The sequence below is a fragment of the Podarcis melisellensis genome, assembly GCF_964234715.1.
Source record: "Podarcis melisellensis genome assembly, chromosome: 7".
NCBI lineage: Eukaryota > Metazoa > Chordata > Lepidosauria > Squamata > Lacertidae > Podarcis > Podarcis melisellensis.
Window position 1 is genome coordinate 77,038,069 of NC_138539.1, and position 22,775 is coordinate 77,060,843.

The following is a 22,775-nucleotide window of genomic DNA, read 5'->3' on the forward strand; positions in this document are numbered from 1 at the left end:
TTTGACTAAGGTAACAAGACGTCCCCGTTTCCCGGGGATAGTCCCTGGATTTACAAATCAGTCCCCTTACAAAATCCATTGAAGCTGAAAAGTGTCCCCGGATTCATTGAAAAAAAAAATCTGGTAACCAAAGATGACTGGACTTCACCATCCAGGGGTTCTTTACTATGTGGTCTTAGGCAAGCTACTCTCTCAACCTCAACCCCCCCCTTCTGTAGGGTGAGGGGGGGATAAACTGACATACTTTGTAGGATTGCTATAAGGATTACAAATAAATAGTGCAAGTAGGGCCTTTTGAATGTTTGAAAGTGTCATACAGATGTTAAGTACTATTAAGTACTATTTCCGTTCCAAAATGGCGGCGCGTTCATATGTTGCGGCTCTGAGCTCCCAATACCTCATCTACTCATGCACAAAACTGGTAAACATCGGGCTCACAAGAAAAATTGGGATAACTAGAGAGTTTCAAAGGTCCCACTGTATACCAAACTGCATAGTAAGACCTCCAGGATCTCTATGGATTGTCGACGGGAGGGGGAAGTGCCGAAAGAAGTGAAAGAGAAAAGAGCGAAAGCAAAAACGTGGTTGCAGAGCTGGTCTGATAACCCGGCTTCGAAAAAGACCCACGAGACCAGCGCTGCCAAGTGTCTTCCTGACCAACACCAGATCTCTCGTCCACAAAATTGGCGAACAACAGTTGCTGATGGCAGCAAACAAACTTCTTTGTGAGAGCTGTGTGGTAATTATTACAGAAACTTGGCTACATTCAGCAGTACCGGATGTGGCAGTTGAGCTGATAAATCGAATAATTTATCGCTCTGATAGAAACAGTGATTATGGTAAAGCTAGGGGCGGAGGAGTCTGTATTTACATACACAATGGTTGGTGCGTTAACAGCAAAGTAGCTTACAAGTATTGCTCCCCAGATCTAGAATTGATGGCAGTTACGTGTCGGCCATTTTATTTGCCTAGAGAAGTAACTGTCATAATTATTATAGCTGTTTATATTCCGTCCGATGCTAATGTCAGTGTGGAACTTTCTAAGCTATATGACATCATCTCAGAGTAGCAACAAATCCACCCAAAGGGTGCCCTTCTTATGGCAGGGGACTTCAATCAAGCCTGCCTAAAGACGTTTTTTCCTAAGTTTGAACAGTTTGTGAAATTCCCCACTAGAGGACAGAATATTCTAGATCTCGCGTATTCCAACTTGAAACAGGCATACAGGGCAATCCCCTTCCCCCACTTAGGCTCATCCGACCATTCTTCAGTTTTTCTATGTCTGAAGTACATCCCTCTCAGGAGAAGAATTCAGTCAGTCATAAAAACAGAATTTGGCTAGAGGGTCTCTTAGTCAGGATTGTTTTGAAAGCACTGATTGGAGTGTGTTTGAACATCAAGATCTGCATAGATACACAGATGCTATACTCTCCTATATTAAAGTGTGCATCGATAATGTAACATCGCAGAGATGCATTAGACTCTATGGGAACTGTAAACCATGGATGACTGCTGAAGTAAGAGGACTCCTGAAAATCTGGGATTCTGCCTTTAAGACAGGGAATATAGACATATACAGAGAGGCGGGAATAAATCTCAAAAAAGGCATTAAGGCAGCAAAACAACAGTATAAGCTTAAGGTGGAAAATTATTTAGCTGATAACATCATGAAACAAGTGTGGCAACAACTGCAGCACCTAACCAACTACAAGGGCAATACAAGGAACATGGTTAAGACTGATGCCTCATTGGCAGAAGAACTGAACATCTTCTTTGCTCAGGGTGTGGTTGGTTGGGTTTTATCTTCTAGGGATAATTACCCTATCAAACTTTCATCTCTTCCCCATACCATTCTGACCCAAGAGTCCTGGCCCAGAGATGACTTGTTATTGAGAAGATCTTACCCCTCTATGGGGGAGGCTAGTATGGGGTCTGGGATTCCCACTATTGAAGGGCTAGGGAAGAATGGCGGTGGGGCTAAATATATCTATTGGCGAAGGGTTTTGAGATGCTCGAACCCTTTCCAATCTACGCCCTGTCCCAAGGGACAAGGGTAGGGTCAGCAGGGATTACCCACCTCTGTCATTGGTGTTGTGCAATGCCAGGTCCATAGGCAATAAAACCGCCACCATGCCTGACTTTTTTGTCTCGCAGGGGATTGACCTGGCTTGCGTGACAGAGACCTGGATACGGGAAGGCGAAGTAATCTCCCTACATGAGATAACACCGCCAGGTTTCTCTGTCCTCCATCAATCACGGACTGTGGGTCGGGGGGAAGGTGTAGTGTTGTTACTCCGGGAGGATTGCTTTATCAGGGCTCTGCCACCACCGGTGATCTCCGGCACTGAATGTGTTGGTCTCGTGTGGGGCACCCAGGAGAACTTGGCTATCTGGGTGGTGTACCAACCACCTAGCGCACCGGCAGCCACCCTGTCAGACCTGCTGGAGGTGGTGGCAGGCTAGGCCTTAGAGTTTTCAAACCTTTTGGTTTTGGGAGACTTCAACGTCCATGCCGCTGCCGCCCCCTCCTCACAGGCTCTGGACCTAGTGATTTCCATGGCAACACTGGGGCTCTCCCAGTTTGTTATGAGCCCGACCCATCAAGCAGGCCACACGCTGGATTTGATCTTTGGTGCTGGCATAGATGTCATCATGCTCCCCCTGTGGAAGTGCCATGGTCTGATCACTACGCTCTGAAAGCCAAGATTGACTTCCCGCTCCTCCCCTACTCGGGTGGTGAGCCTGTTTGGGCTCGCCCACGAAGACTGATGGATCCTGATAGATTCCGTCTGGTCTTGAGGGACCCTGCTCCTCCTGGCAACTCATTAGATGACCTTGTCGAGGATTGGAATAACTGGCTCTTGGCAGCCATCAGTGAGATTGCGCCTAAGCGCCCACTGCGACCCTGTCAAAACTGAGCCCCTTGGTTTACCGAGGAGCTCAGGAAAATGAAGCGGGATCTCAGACGGCTAGAGTGAGTATGGCGACAGACTCGTGACGGAGCTTCAAAAACATCTTATTGGACGCTTATGAAAGCCTATGAGATGCCTATGAAAGCTGCTAAGAAATCTCACTTTGCAGCTTCCATTGCATCCGCTAGCTCTCGCCCGGCACAACTTTTTAGAATAATTAATTCAATAACGTCCTTAGGAGGACAACCAAATTTGAGCACAAATTCGACCCACAGCCGTGAGGCATTTGCGAGCTTTATTGCGAAGAAAGTCCTGTTGTTCCGCCGTGACCTCCCTGCCAATTTAGATACAGTGACAGAACTGGAGGCCCCTCGACTGTCTTAACATCTTTATGCGCCCCCTTGCCCAGATTATCTGGAGCTTTGGGCTGGGTTGTCACCAATATGCTGATGACACTCAGCTCTATCTGCTGATGGATGGCCATACCGACTTGATCCCTGACACACTGACCAGATGTTTGGAAGCTGTGGCTGGATGGTTTCGTGGGAGCCGATTGAAACTAAATCCTTCGAAGACAGAGGTCCTCTGGCTGGGTCGGGATGGTATGGGGATGAGGGACCAACTCCCTTCTCTTGCGGGGGCCCAAGAAGTGCCATTGCCTTCCATTAAGAGTTTGGGTGTAATCCTTGATACCCCCCTTTCCATGGAGGCGCAGGTTACACCAACAGCCAAGGCGACATTTTTCCACCTTCGCCGCATCAAGCAGTTGGTCCCTCACCTTTCCCGCCCCGACCTGGCCGCAGTGATCCCTGCGATGGTCACCTCCAGGCTTGACTACTGTAATTCGCTCTACACTGGGCTGCCCTTGATGCTGTCCCAGAAACTCCAGCGGGTGCAGAATGCTGCAGCGAGGCTCCTCACAGGGTCTCTGCCATGGGAGCATATTCACCCAGTGCTTTTCCAGCTGCATTGCCTCCCGGTGGAGTATAGGGTCAGATTTAAGGTGCTGGTTTTGACTTTTAAAGCCCTTCATGGCCTAGGACCCTTGTACCTACAGGATTGCCTCTCTTAGTATGCCCCACGGAGGACCTTAAGGTCCATATATAGCAACACCCTAGAGGTTCCGGGCCCTAAGGAAGTTAGATTACCCTCAACCAGAGTCAGGGCCTTTTCAACACTGGCTCCGGCCTGGTGGAACGCTCTGTCTCTTGAGACCAGGGCCCTGCAGGATCTGACCTCTTTCTGCAGGGCCTGTAAGACAGAGTTGTTCCACCTGGCCTTTGGCTCAGAATCAGTTTGATTCCCTCCACCTTTTTCTCTTTCCTTTCTCCTCCTATGATGAGATTGCTCCCTAATTGTTTTAATATTGTATCTTAATCTTTTAAATTGTATTTTAATCAACTTGTTTTTATTATTGGTTGTTAGCCGCCCTGAGCCTGGTCTTGGCTGGGGAGGTCGGGGTATAAATAAATTTATTATTATTATTATTATTATTATTATTATTATTATTATTATTATCCTGCTTCACTCAAGGGTTTCTTGAAAATGTTTATGGAAGGCATTATTAGCTGAACTGCTGCACTCTTACAAACCATGTAAGAGACCAATTCAAAAGTTCATATATTTAGTGGATACTTCAGTGCTATTTTTCTAGAAAAAGAGATGCCAGAGCTCACCACGAACGCCTCCCTTGTTCTCTTAAAATGGCAATGGTGCCCACCAGAGAGGTGCTGGAACTGAGGTCTGGCAAGTTCTGGCTGAAAAAAGCCCTGGATATGTGCATAGCAGTGCCATGGCTTTTAAACTGCATCTATTTGAATTATTCTTTTGTACTCCAATATACTATTTCCATGACCTTTTCAAAATGTAATGTAAAGGCTTTTATCAGTAAGATATGAACATGGTGATACCTACCCTATTTTTCACTCTATAAGATGCAGCAGACCATAAGACACACCTAGTTTTTAGAGGAGGAAAACAAGAAAAGAAATATTCTGAATCCCAGAAGCCAGAACAGCAAGAGGGATCACTACACAGTGAAATCAGCAATCCCTCTTGCTGTTCTGGCTTCTGGGATAGCTGCGCAGCCTGCATTCGCTCCATAAGACGCACACACATTTCCCCTTACTTTTTAGGATGGAAAAAGTACGTCTTATAGACGGTAATTGTTTTATTTGTTTTTTCTTCAAAGATGACATTCCTCTTCTAATTGAAAGCGAAGGGGGAAAAATCTGGTTCACATTGAAAACCTATTCTACACACACACACACTGGCCACCTATCTTCGCAAAGCTTGCATTTCTTGATCTTCTGGACTTGTACCTTTATATTTACCCACCTAGGGTTTGCCTGCTTACGATACGCCAGAAGTCTTTGGGTTGCACCCCAATGCTGACATTACTTACCAGAGCAAACTTGCAAAAGATGTGTTGGACACCATCCTCAGTATCCAACCCAAAGACAGCTCCAGTGGAGGAGGTGAGACCAGGGAGGCTGTGGTTGCTCGACTGGCTGATGATATGGTGGAGAAACTCCCTCCCGACTACATTCCATTTGAGGTAGGTGTCTAAAATCAGGTGAGTTTGCTTTCTCTGCAGACTTGCCCAACTGAAAGAAAGCCTTTCTATTCTGGGTTTGTTTTTGGATTTTTTTACATTGAAAAAATCCAGCTGCTGATATGGTCTAAGAGAAAATTATATATTGATAGTATCTAACACCGAGTAAAGTGGCTAAAATGTATAAATCTAAATCAAATATGTGCTGGAAATGTGAAGGGAAAGAAGGTTCTTGTTATCATATGCGGTGGTCTTGTAGTAAGGTTAAAGCTTACTGGGAAATGATATATAATGAAATGAAAATTAAAATAACCTTTGTAAAAAAAAAAAAAACAGCCAGAAGCTTTTCTTTGGGGAGTTATAGTGACAGAACTACCGCATTTTTCGCTCTATAAGACACACCAGACCATAAGACGCACGTAGTTTTTGGAGGAGAAAAACAAGAAAAAAAATATTCTGAATCTCAGAAGCCAGAACAGGAAGAGGGATCGCTGCGCAGCGAAAGCAGTGATCCCTCTTGCTGTTCTGGCTTCTGGGATAGCTGCGCAGCCTGCATTCGCTCCATAAGACACACACACATTTCCTCTTACTTTTTAGGAGGGAAAAAGTGAGTCTTATAGAGCAAAAAATACGGTACCTAAACTGTATAGAAACTTATTCATGTATGCTACTACAGTGGCAAGAAAGTTACTTGCTCAAGAATGTAAAGAAGCAGAAGTCCCAGCAAAGGAAGAATGGATAAATGGATAGAAAACTTATGGAATATGCAGAAATGGCTTACTGGAAGAATAAGAAATCAAGAACACACACACACACACACACACACACACACGTGAATGGAAATGGTATACAGTATTGAATATTTACAGATAAATTGTAAACAGATAAGAACATTGGCAGGATCATTGTAATAACCTGAGGCTTCACAAGAGTATATATTTAAAGATGATGAATAAATGAGCAAATTAAGTTACCGTAATTTGGATATGCAGAAGATATTAAAAATAAATCACACCCACAGAAAGAAGGGGAAGGAAGTCAAGTTTTGAAATGTCAAAATGATTATAAAACCAGTGAAATGTATAAACTTGAAAAGTATAGATAGGATTTTTTTAAAATAAAATAAAATAAATCCAGCTGCTGAGGAATGAGTTGTAGCTGCAAAATGTGTCAGGTTCAAAGAGGGGAGGAAAATTTGGTTCATGCACCCAGCCTAAAGTACTATCCTGCTTGCCTCCTCCTGCCTCCCCTTCTACTCAATTAAAACTTATCTAAGTTAATACAGAAGCTGTTTACAACTCCTGGCAGCTTGCTGTATTCTGTGTTCTCATGTCAGGTAAAGGAAAGGCTGCAGCAAATGGGCCCATTCCAGCCTATGAACATCTTCCTGCGACAGGAGATCGATAGAATGCAGAGGATTATTGCTCTGGTGCGGAACACTCTGACAGACCTCAAACTTGCCATTGATGGGACCATCATCATGAGCGAGAACCTCAGAGATGCTTTGGATTGTATGTACGATGCAAGGATTCCTGAACGCTGGAGGAAGGTTGGTGGTACTATTTCCTTCACTGGGAAAAAAAATTGTGTTAGATCATCAATCTTCTGCACTAAATATGCTGTATTTAGTCATCATGTGCTGCAGAGCATCTAAACATGCACACATGTCTGAAATTGACTCTTTATGACTGACTTTATGACTCATTTTGCCCTACCTGAAGAGGAAGAGGAGTTTGGATTTGATATCCCGCTTTATCACTACCCAAAGGAGTCTCAAAGTGGCTAACAGTCTCCTTTCCCTTCCTCCCCCACAACAAACACTCTGTGAGGTGAGTGGGGCTGAGAGACTTCAGAGAAGTGTGACTAGCCCAAGGTCACCCAGCAGCTGCATGTGGAGGAACGGAGACGCGAACCTGGTTCCCCAGATTACGAGTCCACCACTCTTAACCACTGCACCCACACTGGACAGCATGGTTGTATCTTATGCAGTGCCGGGTTTACCTATAAGCTAAACAAGCTATAGCTTAGGGCCCCACTCTTTTGGGGGTCCCCAAAAAATTAAAGGAAAAAAACACCTGGATGTACATTTCCAAAATATAAGATAAAAAAACAAATAAAATAAAACCTACATATAGCAACAGTGTTTTGTGTTGTGTAGGCTCCTGTGATGTAAGTATTGGGCCCCATCTGCTAGCCTGCTCCCTAAAATATCACTTCTTCTTAATTGTATTTCAGTTCAACAATTACTTTGATAAAATACATATTTTGTTATGTGCAAATGGCTTTAGATATCCATAAATTACCATATAGCATACATTCAACACAAAAAACAGTGACAATTTGTTGTTGACAAAGGACAGCTGGACATATAAAGGGCCCCATTACCTTCAGTAGCTATGGGCCTCATCAAACCTAAATCCGTCCCTGATCTTATGCCACTCTGAATCCTAGATCACATGGGAGGGATGGTAAAATGTGATTTTCCCCTCCCCCACATTGTTCCTGTCAGATCAATCCAGTGTCTGTAGAGTCTACAGCAGGAAGGTAAAACCTGAAGCCATCCAGATGTTTCTAGACTATATCTCCCAATTGGCCAGGTTGACTGGAGCTAATGGCGTTCAACATCTGAAGAGTTATATGTTCCCAATCCCTGTTCTACAACGATTTTTTAAAACGCACTTAACACATGGACAGCACAATCTTATAAATCCACTTGGACCTAATTCTCAAAGAGGTAGTAAATCTTTTCCTGGACTGTACCGCTTTAGACTAAAGGTGAGATCTCACATGATTTAATGTTCCTCCATACATGGAGAAGGATCCAAACCTAGCCTCCTTCCTGACAGCTTGTTTTCTATGTAGTTACACAAAACAAATGAAATACTGTGAAAATCCCTGAAACAAGAAGTAATCGACTAGAAATATTATCTTATTGAATTAAACTAAGCAACAAAAATCAAAAAGTTTAAGGAAAAAATTAGGAAAACCTAGAATTGAATAAAGCATTAATGGGATGTTGGCTTCAAACCTTGTTTCACTGAACTATTCAGTTTCCTCAGAAGGAAATAGAGAAAACATAAACCTTAAATGATTTTAAACAAACTCAAGAACAGGGTTGAAACACTCCCCTGAGTTTACAAAAAAGGTTTGAAAACCTAAATGGCAAGTTTTAGACACAGCCCTATTTAAAGAAAGCCAAGCAGTAGTAATAAGGAGTTGAGGACTCGGCTGTGAAAACTCTAGTATTGCCTTTCCAAAAAGGTTTTAAAAAACCTATCGTATTTTTCGCTCCATAAGGTGCGCCTGATGATAAGGCGCACCTAGTTTCTAGAGGGGGAATTCAAGAAAAAAAATATTATTTAAAGGGAGCGCTGAGCCGAGCCTGTATGCATTCCAGGCTTTTCCGCAGAAGCCTGCAGAAGCCGCACACTCTTTAAAGGGGCTGCGCGGCTTCTACTGGCTTTTCTACAAGGTGGGAGAAGGGATTGATGCGGCCAGTCAGTCCCTTCTCCCTCCTGAGGAAAAGCCCGCAAGAGCCGCACGGAGCTTGTGTACGGCTCTTGGGGGCTTTCCCCACCTGCCTCCCACCTGCATTTGCTCCATAAGAAGCACACACATTTCCCCTTGCTTTTTAGGAGGGAAAAAGTGCGTCCTATGGAGCGAAAAATACAGTACATAGCACAAATCCAAAGAAAGGAATACAAGATAAGCTGTTTTAGATTTTAAACAAACTCAAGCACAGGTCTGAAATGCTCCTTTGGTCTAGATGTGACTTCTGATGTTAAAGACACTTCAAGTTTGAAGTGGTACAACCCTGACACAACTTTCTGCTCTTGATGATCTGGTCTGCAAAGTTGTGTTGCAAAAGGAATGGGGGACCTGTGGGCTTCCAGTTATTGAGGAACTACAACTCCCATTGTCTCTTAACCTAAGTCGTATGAGGTAGGACTGATGCAAGCTGTAATCAGACAATATTTGGAGGGTCACAGGTTCCTTATCCCCGTGTTTGTTAGAGGATTGGTTAGAACTAGGCCTTGGAATCTAAATTCTATGATCATCTTTTGGGACATGTCTGTGGCCTTTACATCATCAAAACATTGCTTTGTCTCTCTTTCTAGGCATCTTGGGCTTCCAGCACTCTTGGATTTTGGTTTACTGAGCTTCTTGAAAGGAATCGGCAGTTTCACTGTTGGATTTTTGAAGGGCGACCAAACTGCTTTTGGATGACAGGGTTTTTCAACCCGCAAGGATTTTTAACTGCAATGAGACAGGTTATAGAAAGCCTTTAAAATATCTTTTTTGTGTGTGCATTTTTCATGTTCATGTTTTTCTTACCATCTGAAATGGATAGTAACAGAAATAATATCTGTTCCTATGGAAAGAATTGCTTTTGCCTCCTGAAAGCATATGGTACCCCCCCAAGGAATTCTGGGAAGTGTGGTTATACCCCACATTACGGATGGATCTGTCAATATCAGTTCTCTGTTTCTCATTCTTCCATTCTTTAAATCAGTTTGCAGCAAATTGCGATTTGTTTTTTTTAAAAAAAGATCTGTATGAAAATTCTTTAGCATTTTAACATAAAAATTCTCACAAACAAATATTTGTATGCAGTTTTGACTAACGTACACATTTTTGCAAACAATTTATCCTAATATAATGGTTGCTTACCTCTCTCTACAGTGAGCGGTGGTTGTGGTCCGCCACATTGCCACCTTTCCCTGTGGAGCCTTGCCATTTTTCCAGCAGCTGTTGCCGCCCCTCCACAATTCAAATTGCTCTATCCGTGGCAGCCTGGGGAGTGGACCTGAGGAACTCAGTCTTCCCTCAGGTCCACTCCCTGGGCATAAAAGTAGGCTGAAGCTGCCCACAGCAATGCAGTTGGCAAGGAGAGAAGCATTCTATTCTGTTGTGACTGTTATTCCAGTAACTGTCATTTTTAACTGCATTCTGCTTCTGTCTGTGTGTTTGTGAGAGAGGGAGAAGGGCTGCTGAGAGAGGCTTCTCAGGATACTGCTGAGGACAGTGTTGTGAAACAAGACAGTGAAACAGACAGAGGAAGATCCCTAAATGTTAATAGGGAGAAACCTGTGCAGAATCTCTCTGTAAGGAACAAAGAGAGTGTTGCTGAGGTGAAAGTAAAGAATCTTTCATAAGAAACTGTAAGACCCGAGTGAGGTAGAACTCTGGTGTAAGTCCTAACACAGTTTTGTTTATAAGTCTTAAGTAAGAAGACTTCAATCTACAATTCAAGTGAGAATATACCCATGCTGGAATAAGCACGAGATTGCAAATGTGTTTTTTCAGTTAGATGTTTATGAAAGTAAAGTCATTTTGAATACAAAGAGCCTGGACATTATTATAGTCTTTACAAAGACGCTATCAATCAACAAGAAGAGTTATTTAGCTTCCCAGCTGTAAGCTACTCTGCTACTTTTCATATCATCAAAATTTATTTATATAATATATACATAACACTTTGTAGATTGCTGGACTACAGCTTCCACCATCCCTAGCCATGCACATGCTGTGCTGGCAGTGGCTGATGGGAGAAGCAGCCCAACACCATTTGAAGAACCACAGGTATTCCCTTCTCGTTCTTTTGAGGTTGCTTCAGCCTGCGATTTCCACAGGGACATGGGGGCTTCTGTTTACGTGATGATTAAGTAATTAGAAGTCTACTTTGTGAAACTGGATTAACTCTTGGTCCCTCCAGGAAATACTCAAATTAGCTCGCTTTTTTACTTCTGGGTTCTGTTAACTGCCTTTTCCGGATCAGACTTGACATGCTTTGCTGCCGGGTTGCAGGGCAATGAAACTGATAATCAGGTGTCAGTGTCCCTCTGAGCCTGTCAAGTTTCCCTCAGCTTGTAAGGCAGATAGAAATTTAATGAAATGTTTGAGTGTCTGTAAGGAATGTTGATGTGCAATGTGGGGAAAATGATTTATTAGGAGACGAACACCTTGAATAAGCCTTGGGGGGGGGGGGAGAGGAATGTGTGAGCTACGGTAAATGGGACTGCACTTGGTCCTATCGATTGGTCTGTGTTAAGTTGTGGGAGAACATATCAGATGACACAGTAATTCTTCAAACAGCTCTTGTTTATTCACAGGCCAGAACAGAACTGAACTGAAGGGTTCAGTCAGCCTGCTTATATAGAGCTCCAGTACAATGTAACTGTAACAATTTTCTAAAACTATCCAAACTATCTGAACGTCACTTTCGATCCCTTATTTGCATAACTATCTATAGTATCCGCCTGCTGGCCCAGGGTGAGAACTTCAGTACATAACAGTCTGAAGTTATGTAATGCCTTTTGCCTGTTGAAATCCATGGTCTCCACCTTTCAGCTCCTGCTGTGTTGCTTTTTACAGGAAATTACCCGAGCGAACAAGGGATGGGCACTTGACAGCGTAGTTCTGTGCAATGAGGTCACCAAGTGGATGAAGGATGACATCACAGCTCCTCCCTCTGAGGGCGTCTATGTCTATGGCCTCTATCTAGAAGGAGCAGGATGGGACAAAAGGAACATGAAACTAATAGAATCAAAGCCCAAGGTCCTCTTCGAACTGATGCCCGTGATAAGGATATATGCAGAAAACAACAGTAAGTGTTAAGTCAATATTGGTACATCGGAATATGGAAACCTTTAAATTTGTGGCAGTGCCTGCCCATTATCTCATGACCGACAGATTTCATGGCATGGCTGAGCTGTCAATCAAATGATAGTGAGTTATGATGTCTTCATTCAAGGACCAGTTTAGATGCTTCCTCTCCTGAATGCAGGCAGCTGAAAAGTCTTATTTGAGGTGCTGACTTACTAAGAAGTAGCCCTTACTACATATAGTATTGCCAAATTGTGTGTGAACTCTTTGCACCAGTGTATCCCTGGCATCAGTAGTGCTAGCATGCATGCATTATGCCCTCGCTCACAAAAGAACTAGGACACTGCTAAGAAGGGTGAGAGAATGGATTAATAATGCAACATCTTGCTCACATTCAAGACCTGACTTGGATCTGTATACAATGAGCCAAGATCAGAACTGCAGTCAGAAGGGCTTACAGTGGTACCTCGGGTTAAGTACTTAATTCGTTCCAGAGGTCTGTTCTTAACCTGAAACTGTTCTTAACCTGAAGCACCACTTTAGCTAATGGGGCCTCCTGCCTCCGCCATGCCGCCGGAGCATGATTTCTGTTCTCATCCCGAAGCAAATTTCTTAACCTGAAGTACTATTTCTTGGTTAGCGGAGTCTGTATCCTGAAGCGTATGTAACCTGAGGTACCACTGCACTAGGATCAAGCAGAAGAACCCTCTGCAGGGTTCTGTGAGCGTCCCTAAGTTGTTCTGGGTTCAGAGCTAGTTATTCCTTCACTATCGCCTTCCTTCCCATGAACATAGGTCTGCTACAATAAGAAAGCACATGCACTAAAAATAAAAATGGTAAGTCCCCCTTGAAAAGTGTGTGTGGTGTGTGTGTGTGTGTAGCCTCCAGGTGCACATAAATGTATCTATCGAGCTCATAATTACATTTGAAATATCTTCTTCAGGGGCACTTGCAAGCACAAGCAACTGGAGTCGTTGGCCTTCAATTTTTTTTTTTTTGCAAAAGTTTCTGCAAAACCCACATCATTTTGTTCCAGATGGATTAATTATCATAATTGCCACCATCTGGTTCTGTGTTTATAATTAGTAATGCAGAAAAGGAACCCCTCTCCATTCGTGAGCACAGAGCCCGTGCATATAGCCGGCTAGGCCTCCTGCTGGGTCTTCTATTTTACTCACACGCTAAGGTTGCTTGGTTATTTGTTTCATCCTGCCAAGAGGTAAGGATGTCTTCACCACATGTTAGGAACAAAATGCAGGGTAATTGGTCATCTTGGTTTGTACAGCAGGGGAAAAGGTCGTCCTTAAACCATTGTTTCAGTACTTTGGCCACGAATTCAAAAGGAGAGTCCGCTGTAGAGGAGGAAACTAACGTCATACTCATTGAAACGATAGTCTTGCATGCCACTATCCTATCTATGTATCTATCTGTCTATGGATCTATCTATGCAAATTGTGTGGATTAGAGAACAATAGTGTTGTAGTCTCGTTGCCGAGCAACAGTGTGCAGAGCTCAGTGGAGTGGGAGACCAGCCCACCAGAAGGGTCTCTGAGTTGGCAGAGTCAACATCCAAAGTCAGTCCAGTCCTAGGGTCAGGTGAACAGCAATCCACGTGGCCGGAAGGACTAGGGGTCAGGTAATCTGATGATCATGGATCAAGATGAGCAGGAACTACAAGTGTTTCCAGCATCTGACTACTGCTGGAAGCTCTGCTTAAGAAGGCTGAAGCCAGCTGGTTCTCATCAGCACCTTCTCTGTGTACTTGAAGGCTGATCAGCAGAAGGTGAGCCCCTCTGCCTTCTTCCCCCTTCAGGATGTCGTTCAGCAGGTGAAACTGACTCCTGGCCCATGACACTCTGTCGTTGTGGAATATACTATTGTGCACTGGTTGTAGATGCAACACTGCTTAGCCCTTCTGAATTCTATGGACCTAAGCATTTACAAGGGATGCGGGTGGCACTGTGGGTTACACCACTGAGCCTAGGACTTGCCGATCAGAAGGTCGGCGGTTCAAATCCCCGTGACGGGGTGAGCTCCCGTTGCTCGGTCCCTGCTCCTGCCAACCTAGGAGTTCGAAAGCACGTCAAAGTGCAAGTAGATAAATAGGTACCGCTCTGGCGGGAAGGTAAACGGCGTTTCTGTGTGCTGCTCTGGTTCGCCAGAAGCGGCTTAGTCATGCTGGCCACATGACACGGAAGCTGTACACCGGCTCCCTCGGCCAATAAAGCGAGGTGAGCGCCGCAACCCCAGAGTCGGCCACGACTGGACCTAATGGTCAGGGGTCCCTTTACCTTTAAGCATTTACAACTGGGAATAAGATTGGACTATATGTTAGCCCTACTTTGTTTTTCCTGGAAGCCCTAGATCTTTCAACCAGAGCCAGGTGCTAAAGGAAAATAGTTAGAATAAAAGAACAGGGTGTTTTTGACCTTACCAGCCTTTCTAAAAAAATATTCTACTCCAGGACTTCCCCAAGTTTTCTTTGCTTCAGCACCCTTGTTTCAGGGGATACAGCCACCTTCTTTGTTGCTGCCATTTCTAAACAACTGAGAATCAGAAAGTCTTGTCAGTCTCCTAGAGATCTGCCAGCAGATCCTGATCTATGTTCTGCCCACCAGCCCTGGTGTATTTATTTGTAAGTATATTTTCCCTGATTCCTGCATGTCCATTTTCAGGATTAAGACCAAGTGCAGATGGCAGAAGAAGTTTGCTTGGTGTGAGCAGAAGAACAAAAAGACCCTTGGTCTCAGTAGGCCGACAGAAGTGCCTCATGCTCCCTTCTCCTTTTGCCAACTGCAGGGGTGGGCTTGGTTGCCAAGACACTCTGGGCTGGAAGGAAAGGGGCCAAGTGACGCTTGGTCCAAGAAGGCTGATGCTCGTTTCCCCCTCTGCCAGATGCTGGGTGGCTTTCCTGGCAACGGCTTGAAGTATATTGGCCAATAAACAGGAAGTAGCTAATAAGCATGGATTTATGCATTGACTTTTGGGAGGCTAGATCAGCTTTATAAGCCATAATGGCACCCAGGGATAGGAAGTGAAGAGTAAAAAAAAACTTGTTAATGTGCTAAAGGAAAATCCAAAATATCAGAAGAGAGATGGGAACCATTATGCATTCTTTCATGGTTTAATTTAAATTATGATGATGATTATCATTATTTTAAAAAATAAGGAATGTCAATCTGCTTAAAATCAACTTTTCATTCTTGCAAGAATATATACTGGGGAGGCTACAAGTTGTAACCAGGTCGGCTGGAGCTAGTCTTGACAGCTAAATGTACGGAATTTGGATCTGCTTCAGCAAGCAAGTCAAAAGATTGAAAGAGCAACTTTAGAAGTGAAGAGAAGACCTCTGGGGTTCATGTAGGAAGGAAGCAGCTGTCAAAATGGATTGTGGGTTGGAGAGATGGACACCCAAAGCCCAGGCTGCTTGGCGTTGTAGAATTCAGCCTGTGCTGCTTGCCTGAAAACAGTTTGGTTTGAGAAATAAAACCAAACATGAAAGAAATATAAAAGCTGTGAAGGGCACAGTCTTGTGGGCTATTTTCCTACTTTGGGTTTTTGTCTTTTTAGTGCAGTCAACTCTATGGCTAAGGCTGTTTGCTTAATGGAGATTATTAGAGGTAAGCAAGCCTCTCAGGTATGAGTTGCGGCTATGTGAGGGGCTTGAATATTGCAAGACTCTTGTAGGGTCCCTCTCAGAAGCAGGAAGTGGGGTTTGCCCCCACCACAACCAAGTTTCCAAGTGCGGCATTTTATATTTTCCTCATAAGAGTGAATAGCAGTCACTTGGGGGGGGGGAGGGAGTTAATATTGCTGACATATTGATAAATCTGCCCATGTCAGCATAAGATTGAGTCCCTGGATCTTATAATTCCTGGTTGCTTCCAGACTCTTCCTATTTTTGAGTGGGGGTCAATTTGATACCGGTAAATTTTGGTCATGCAGTTGTAGTTGCTTGCACAACGATCCTGCTTCTCCCCAAAACTGGATTTTTTGGAGTAAGGAAGGTCAAGGGTGTCAGGAAATTCAAGCCCTTCTCAGGAGAAACTGGCAGCAATCCCAGGCACCCGGCTTGATTCCCTGTTGACCTCCCTGGCTGCATTCCCCAGCAAGTGCAGGCAAGGTCTCGATAGGCAATTCTTCTCAAACGTGAGAAGAACACACCCCTCTTTGCTGCCCCCACCCAGGCAGGGGAAAGAGATAGACAGAAACGTATTTACATGCTTTTATTTCTGTCTTTGCAGCGTTACAAAAAACATGACTGCTCTCTCCAAACTCCAGCAGTGTTGTGACAAACACTTCCTGAACTTCCTGTACAGCTCATATTACACTCTGAGCTAATTCCGGTGCTTCGCACTGTGAAATGACTGTCCCTCTGTTTCCCAGGAACAGTCCCAACATTCCCATCATGTTTACTTTTCAAGCTAGGACTTTGCAGCAGCATTGCTTCAATATTGTAACAAAGGGGAAATGCACTGGGATGCAGTGACATCTAATCTCCCCACAAACAAATCAGAACAAATGCTCATTAAATAGTCAACATTGTCTAATCCCCTTGCAAACAAATCAGTATGAATGTGCAGTAAAGAGGCCATCTGGAAGCAAAGCACTCCTTTCCCTAAAGAGTCTGATCACTGTCTTTGTTTCTAACTTCCTTAGTGCTGAAAACTGCAGTCAGAGACCAACAACCTGATCCAATGTAGAAGTGAACGTGGGTGGCACTGTGGTGTAAACCACTGAGCCTTGGGCTTGCCAAACAGAAGGGCGGCAGTTCAAATCCCCGCAATGGGGTGAGCTCCCGTTGTTCAGTCCCAACTCCTGCCAACCTAGCAGTCCGAAAGCAGGCAAAGTGCAAGTAGATAAATAGGTACCGCTTTGGCAGGAAGGTAAATGGCGTTTCCATGTGCTGCTCTGGTTTCGCCAGAAGCAGCTTAGTCATGCTGGCCACATGACCTGGAAGCTGTCTGCGGACAAACACTGGCTCCCTTGGCCAGTAAATGAGTGCTGCAACCCCAGAGTCATTTGTTACTGGACTTAACTGTCAGGGGTCCTTTACCTTGACCTTTTAAGCCCACTGAAATGAGGTAACTCTGCATCAGATGAGTCTGAATATTACCTGTTGGTTATAGGAAGGCATCTTCAGGACTTCAGAGAGGGGCATCTAACTACAGTTTGGAGTTCTGCTATAGACTTAAATTTAACTATTTGCTAGAAATTCCTTGGTTTGCAGTTTTAAAAGCAGTACTTTTAAAATAGTTTTTCTGCTGCGTGTTTCTGGAGAGAAATTTCATGCCATATTGGAAGAGATCTGCGTTGAAACTGCAACGCTTTCATTTTACACTTCTGTCTCTAACGTGCCTAGACACCATTTGCTTACATTAGCTAGATAAAAGAAGGTGCCCATTGTGGCTTCTCAAAAGTAGTGTTGATGCCAACTCCCTTCAGACAATGTACGTGAGGTCTCTGACCTTCAATTTGTGGAGGGCTTTAAATATAGGAATGGTGATGTGCTATAGAAGGGGTGTAGGGACATGAGTGGCACTGTGGTGTAAACCACTGAGGGCTTGCCTCTTGGGCTTGCCAATCGGAAGGTCGGCGGTTCAAATCCCTGTGGCGGGGTGAGCTCCCGTTGCTCTGTCCCAGCTCCTGCCAACTTAGCAGTTCGAAAGCACACCAGCGCAAGTAGATAAATAGGTACCACTGTGGCGGGAAGGTAAATGGTATTTCTGTGCACTCTGGTTTCTGTCACGGTGTTCCGTTGCACCAAAAGTCATGCTGGCCACATGACCCAGAAAACTGTATGTGGACAAATGTTGGCCGATAAAGCGAGATGAGCGCCGCAACCCCAGAGTTGGCCACAACAGGACCTAATGGTCAGGAGTCCCTTTACCTTTATAGAAGGGGTGGAGTTTGCAAATTTTCCTCTGCTCCCCCTTGTATGATTGTATTCCTGTAAGGGGAAAGAACAAGGAACTGATGTTAAATCTTGACACATCCAAGCTCAATGTTCTTGTTGCTGCATATCGGTGGCAGTTTTCTCTTTAAATTGGAAGTTCCAGATAGGACACCGATTTTAATTTCATATGGGTTTTTTCCTATAAGATGTTTGCTCTGTTCATAGCCCTATGACAATGAAGTGTTTTCTTCCTTCATCTCCCTAGCCTCGAGAGATCCACGCTTGTACTCCTGCCCAATTTACAAAAAACCAGTTCGGACAGATCTGAATTATATCGCCGCAGTGGACCTCCGGACTACCCAACCTCCTGAGCACTGGATATTGCGTGGAGTTGCCCTTCTGTGTGATGTCAAGTAATGTTAAGAGAACACCTGCATGTTCTTAAAGTGTTGCCCCCCCCACCCAAGGCTTTTAGAACAGCCTTTTTTCTTCACATTCTTCATTTGAACATCCACATCACAAGGAAATAGCTAGGTGACTGGTCACAGGGTTGCTTGTTGCTTTTTAAATATCAATTATGTCAAGAGTATTGCTCTATTCTTCTACTTTGACTTTCTTTCAAAGGTTAACAGGCTTTATCAAATTTCCCAGAACTAGAAAGCTCGCTGAATACATGCCCTCATTTATCTCTGAGGGACTTTTTGCGTGTCGTGTGTCGCTGAAGTGTGCTTGTAAACATCAAGTTAAGTGACTAAGTATATACGCAGAGCAAGCTATTTGTCACTGTGACCCTCTAGTGCGATAAATAAATGGCAATTTCTATAGAGGGAAAAAAATGGAGTGCCACTTTCCACATAAAATGTACCCCCCATACGCACAGCAGTTTAAACCGAACTGTTGGCGTTGTCAAGGCTGGTTTGCGATGTTTCTTCAACTAGCCCAGGTTTGGGAGTCCTTTCTGGAACACTTGAAATTCAATGGGCTGCAATTCAGATAGAGCTGTAGCCCTGTTGAAATCAATCAGGAGTTAAGTTATCCACAAACAGCCTCTGGATTATACCCACTCTCCCTGACATAATTATAGGGAATGGAGTCCTTAAGCAAAGTTCTGGATTGTTGTACCAGAATTACTGAAGGCCCCAAAATGGGGAAGGGGGACACTACCACCATCTCTTTCTGCGCCATTTTATTTTCGTATCTTCACTCTTCATCATTCCTATCCTGTTCCCCTTTTCAAACCTTTCTCACTACTAGTGTAGTTAACATTTCATGTTTGGAGTCAGCTGAAGAGAAATGTAAATCATGCCAAGCAATTTGACTCTGTCACACTTCATGTCAAATCCTATTTCTCAGTTGTAAGCTACTGGGTGAGTGTGTCTAGAATTTGTTTCAAAGCGGCCTGGCTCAGTCTCAATGAAAGAAAAGTCCAAATCCCAAATGTGTTTTGATTATATTTTAAAACTTCCATGTATGTAAGCAGCCTGTGGATAGCAAGAAACTCATTAAAATTAATGTGCAGTGTTTTTGTTCATAGGCATCAAAATTCAAAACTTTTTTTATATGCTTCTTGTCTGTGGTTTTCCTATCTCATTGCAGAATCAAATATTTGATAACCCTGAACTTTTTTAAAAAATCTAAATGGCCAGCCCTCCATTTTTCAGTGGTTCAGTATATGAGTGGCATGCATTACTTTCTAGGTTCAACCCCCAACACTTCCAGTTAGAAATAGCCTTGGACTCACTTGGGAGATTGGGGACTTTCCTTCCTTGGAGGTTTTTAAGCAGAGGTTGGCTGGCCTTCTGCCATGGATGCTTTAGCTGAAATTCCTGCATTGCAGGGGGTTAGACTAGATGACCCTTGGGGTCCCTTCCAGCCCTGTGATTCTGTGACTACAAAATGCCTCTGCCTTAAACCTTTGAGTGTTTAAGACCAGTCAATAGATAATATTGGTCAGATAGACCAGTGGTCTGACTTAATATATAAGACACCTTACATATTCAGGGTAAAGCTCTGAAATGCATGGATATTGTTCAAATGTCCAGGAGCTAAACTGAGACAAGGCACGGCTGATACATGACATTTCACTGCCCTCCAGACTCCATTCTCCCATAGCAACTGTTCAGTCATCTTCTTAATCCAAATACCTATATAAAAAAACCCTAGTCTTCCCTCTCTTCCTTTAGCTGTTCCCCTATATGCAAATTCTTTCATGATTTGAACTTTTGAAACGGAATAAATATTGCAAAACACTTTGTGGAAATGTGCCTAATTGATTCAGAGTGAGTTGCTGTGTTATCTTGGCATAGAGCTTCACCTTCCTGAGGGTGAAGAATTATTGGTTCTTTTGTATTGATTAGTGATCTTTAAAGACATTGACCATGGAGAGCAGCGTAAGTTAGTCACACTTTGTACATGGATTCACTTGACACAGGACTCCGCTGGCAAAAGAAATTCTGAATGAGGACTGAAATTGAGGCAGATATAGCATAGTGCACTCATCATTGTAAGGGGTGCTGCACTGGTTAGCGGATATTTTCGCATCCAGAAAATATTTGCAGGTAGTAGGATGAAAGTGACTTGCATATATCACCGGAGAAGATCAAGAGCTAGAGCGACCAAACAGAGGAAACACTGCTTTGTATATGAACACAAATACACAATCACGGATTTGTAGGAATCTAACATTTCCATTTATGATTATGCGCAAAAGAGAAGTCTTTACTTTTACAAAAAATGAATGGTGAAATCTGTTTTCGAACCACTGATTGTAATTGGCATGTTGATAAGTGATTGACATTGTAGAATGCCATTTGTGTGCTTGTGGAAAGCATTTAAATACAAAGTCAAATTTATTAATATTGGAACACATTCAAAGAAGAATGTGAACAGTTCTTTGTTTATTCCAGCAGTATGGGATGTTGCAGATTGCACTGGCAAATCTGCTTTGATGGTACCAGACGAGAGCAAGTCCTTTTTAGAAAGTTTCTATTGCCTCTTTGTTATTTAGGTAGGCAGATAAGGGATTGGCAGCTCCTGTTCTAGATAACCAGACAGATGTTCTTGGTCTGCATCCGGCCTGGAGAGCTTGTGACTCACTAAGCTGAAATAAACTAACCAACGATGCAAGGTGGCCCACTAAGGTCTTGGGGGAAAAGCCTGTTGTGCCTGAGACTGCAAGAAATTGGAGGTATTAAGAACCTAACCGACCACAGCGCATGTCTGGTGTGTTGATCTGGACTTGGTGGGTTACCTGCTGTGCAAACCTGACATGCATGTAGCTCTTGGCTGCTTTCAAATTTGTTTTGCTCTCCTGCTTTCTCCATTCAGCTCCAAATACAGAGTTTGGAATAGAAAAATCAAAGTGAAGGCTGTGCTTGAGCCTGTCCACATGTGGTCTTTGAGCACATTTCTTGCCTTTACTGCATTTTCTGAGCAGCACAAGGAAATCATGGAGTCCCATTCTGCACTATGCTATTTTCAAAAGCAATATATAGCTCTGATCTTTACCTTCCCTTCACCTGCGAATCACCACAAATATACGTCTAAAGTTCAGGTAGGAAATTCATTCGCCATTGAATTCTGACTGAAGTCCACTTTTCTTTTCAGCAAATTTGCTTTACTGTTCTCTTTACAGCTCTTCGCTTCCTTTTCCCCTTTCTGACACCTCTTAATCTCTATTCTCACATCCTTTGCCCCATCACAACATGAAACTTGATTTTTACTCATCTTATTTTGCCATCCTTTCCTCATTCCATGGTTCATTGTATTCTGTAGTTATCCCCCCTCCCCTTCAGGAGTTTGAAAATAGCCAAGAACAATGTGTTAAGAAGCCAGGGCTTTGCTAACTTCTTAACCAATTAAACTCTTGGTAAGTCATTGCTGGTGATACGGAATTGATCAGTTGAGTCTAATTATATGCCATCTTTTCATAGTGAGAGGTGCCCAAAAGCAGCTTACAACAAGCGTTCCAAATGTCAAAATACAGAGCATGGGGTTGGGAGAAGTCAGTTAACAAAACATATCAATAAATTCCAAAAGGACAAAAATAAACACAGAATATATTTGATATGAACTAGGCTTAAATACAAAGCAAAAGAAAAAGGTTGACCATAAAATTCTAGGTGCTAGTGCTGCTGCATTCCAGGGAACAACCACAGGCAACACTCGGCTAATAATGTTCTAAAAAAAATATTTGTAGCATGTATTATTTCACAATTCTTAAACAGAAAATATCCCAGGGAACATCAGCCGCCTAGCTTAATTAAGAGGGGAGAGGACTTCTCACCAGGCTAGATGACATACACCTGGAAAAGTCTTCCTTCCTTTCATTTTATTCCTGGGTTGTTTACAACTTGCACAACAAATCAAGATCATGGTGACCATTACAATATAAAACTCTTTAAAACATCAAATAAAAATTCCTCACAAAGTTATGGTAACACAGGAGGATATCTATGTGCTCATTAGCAACTATCCATGTTACACCTACACCTTCCAAAGGCCTGAGCAAAGAGGGATGACATAAAGAACAGCACACCACAGGGCACATGGAGGTGATTCATTTCTTTAATTGGCTTGGCTAAGTTCAACCATCCTAGGCAATTGTTTAAGTACTTTGCTAAGTTTAACTCACTTCTTTCAGGATCAAACAGCCTCCAATATAGTCATGATTTTGAAAGCTCCAAGGAGAAATATCCAATTTTAATGCAGTAATATAACATAGCATTACGGATGATTGTGTATAGTACCAAGGGTTTATAGGAATAATTTCTGCAGGTCTGTAATGGTCTGTAATATTAATTACAAT

At 43.3% G+C, this 22,775-nt stretch overlaps 1 protein-coding gene across 2 annotated transcripts in view; it reads left to right on the forward strand.

Annotated features, from left to right (window-relative positions):
• Nucleotides 1-20,217, forward strand: part of DNAH5 (dynein axonemal heavy chain 5) — a gene marked incomplete at its 5' end in the record, with an annotated part of 169,661 nt that extends 149,444 nt beyond the window's left edge. For both annotated transcript variants that reach the window (XM_081919101.1, XM_081919100.1), the window contains 5 exons: nt 5,254-5,469; nt 6,803-7,015; nt 9,585-9,737; nt 11,842-12,073; nt 18,234-20,217. In XM_081919101.1, coding sequence (XP_081775227.1) covers nt 5,254-5,469; nt 6,803-7,015; nt 9,585-9,737; nt 11,842-12,073; nt 18,234-18,385 — 966 coding nt within the window. In that variant the 3' untranslated portion in view covers nt 18,386-20,217. The remainder of the gene's footprint in view (nt 1-5,253; nt 5,470-6,802; nt 7,016-9,584; nt 9,738-11,841; nt 12,074-18,233) is intronic.
• Nucleotides 20,218-22,775: the final 2,558 nt, after the last annotated feature.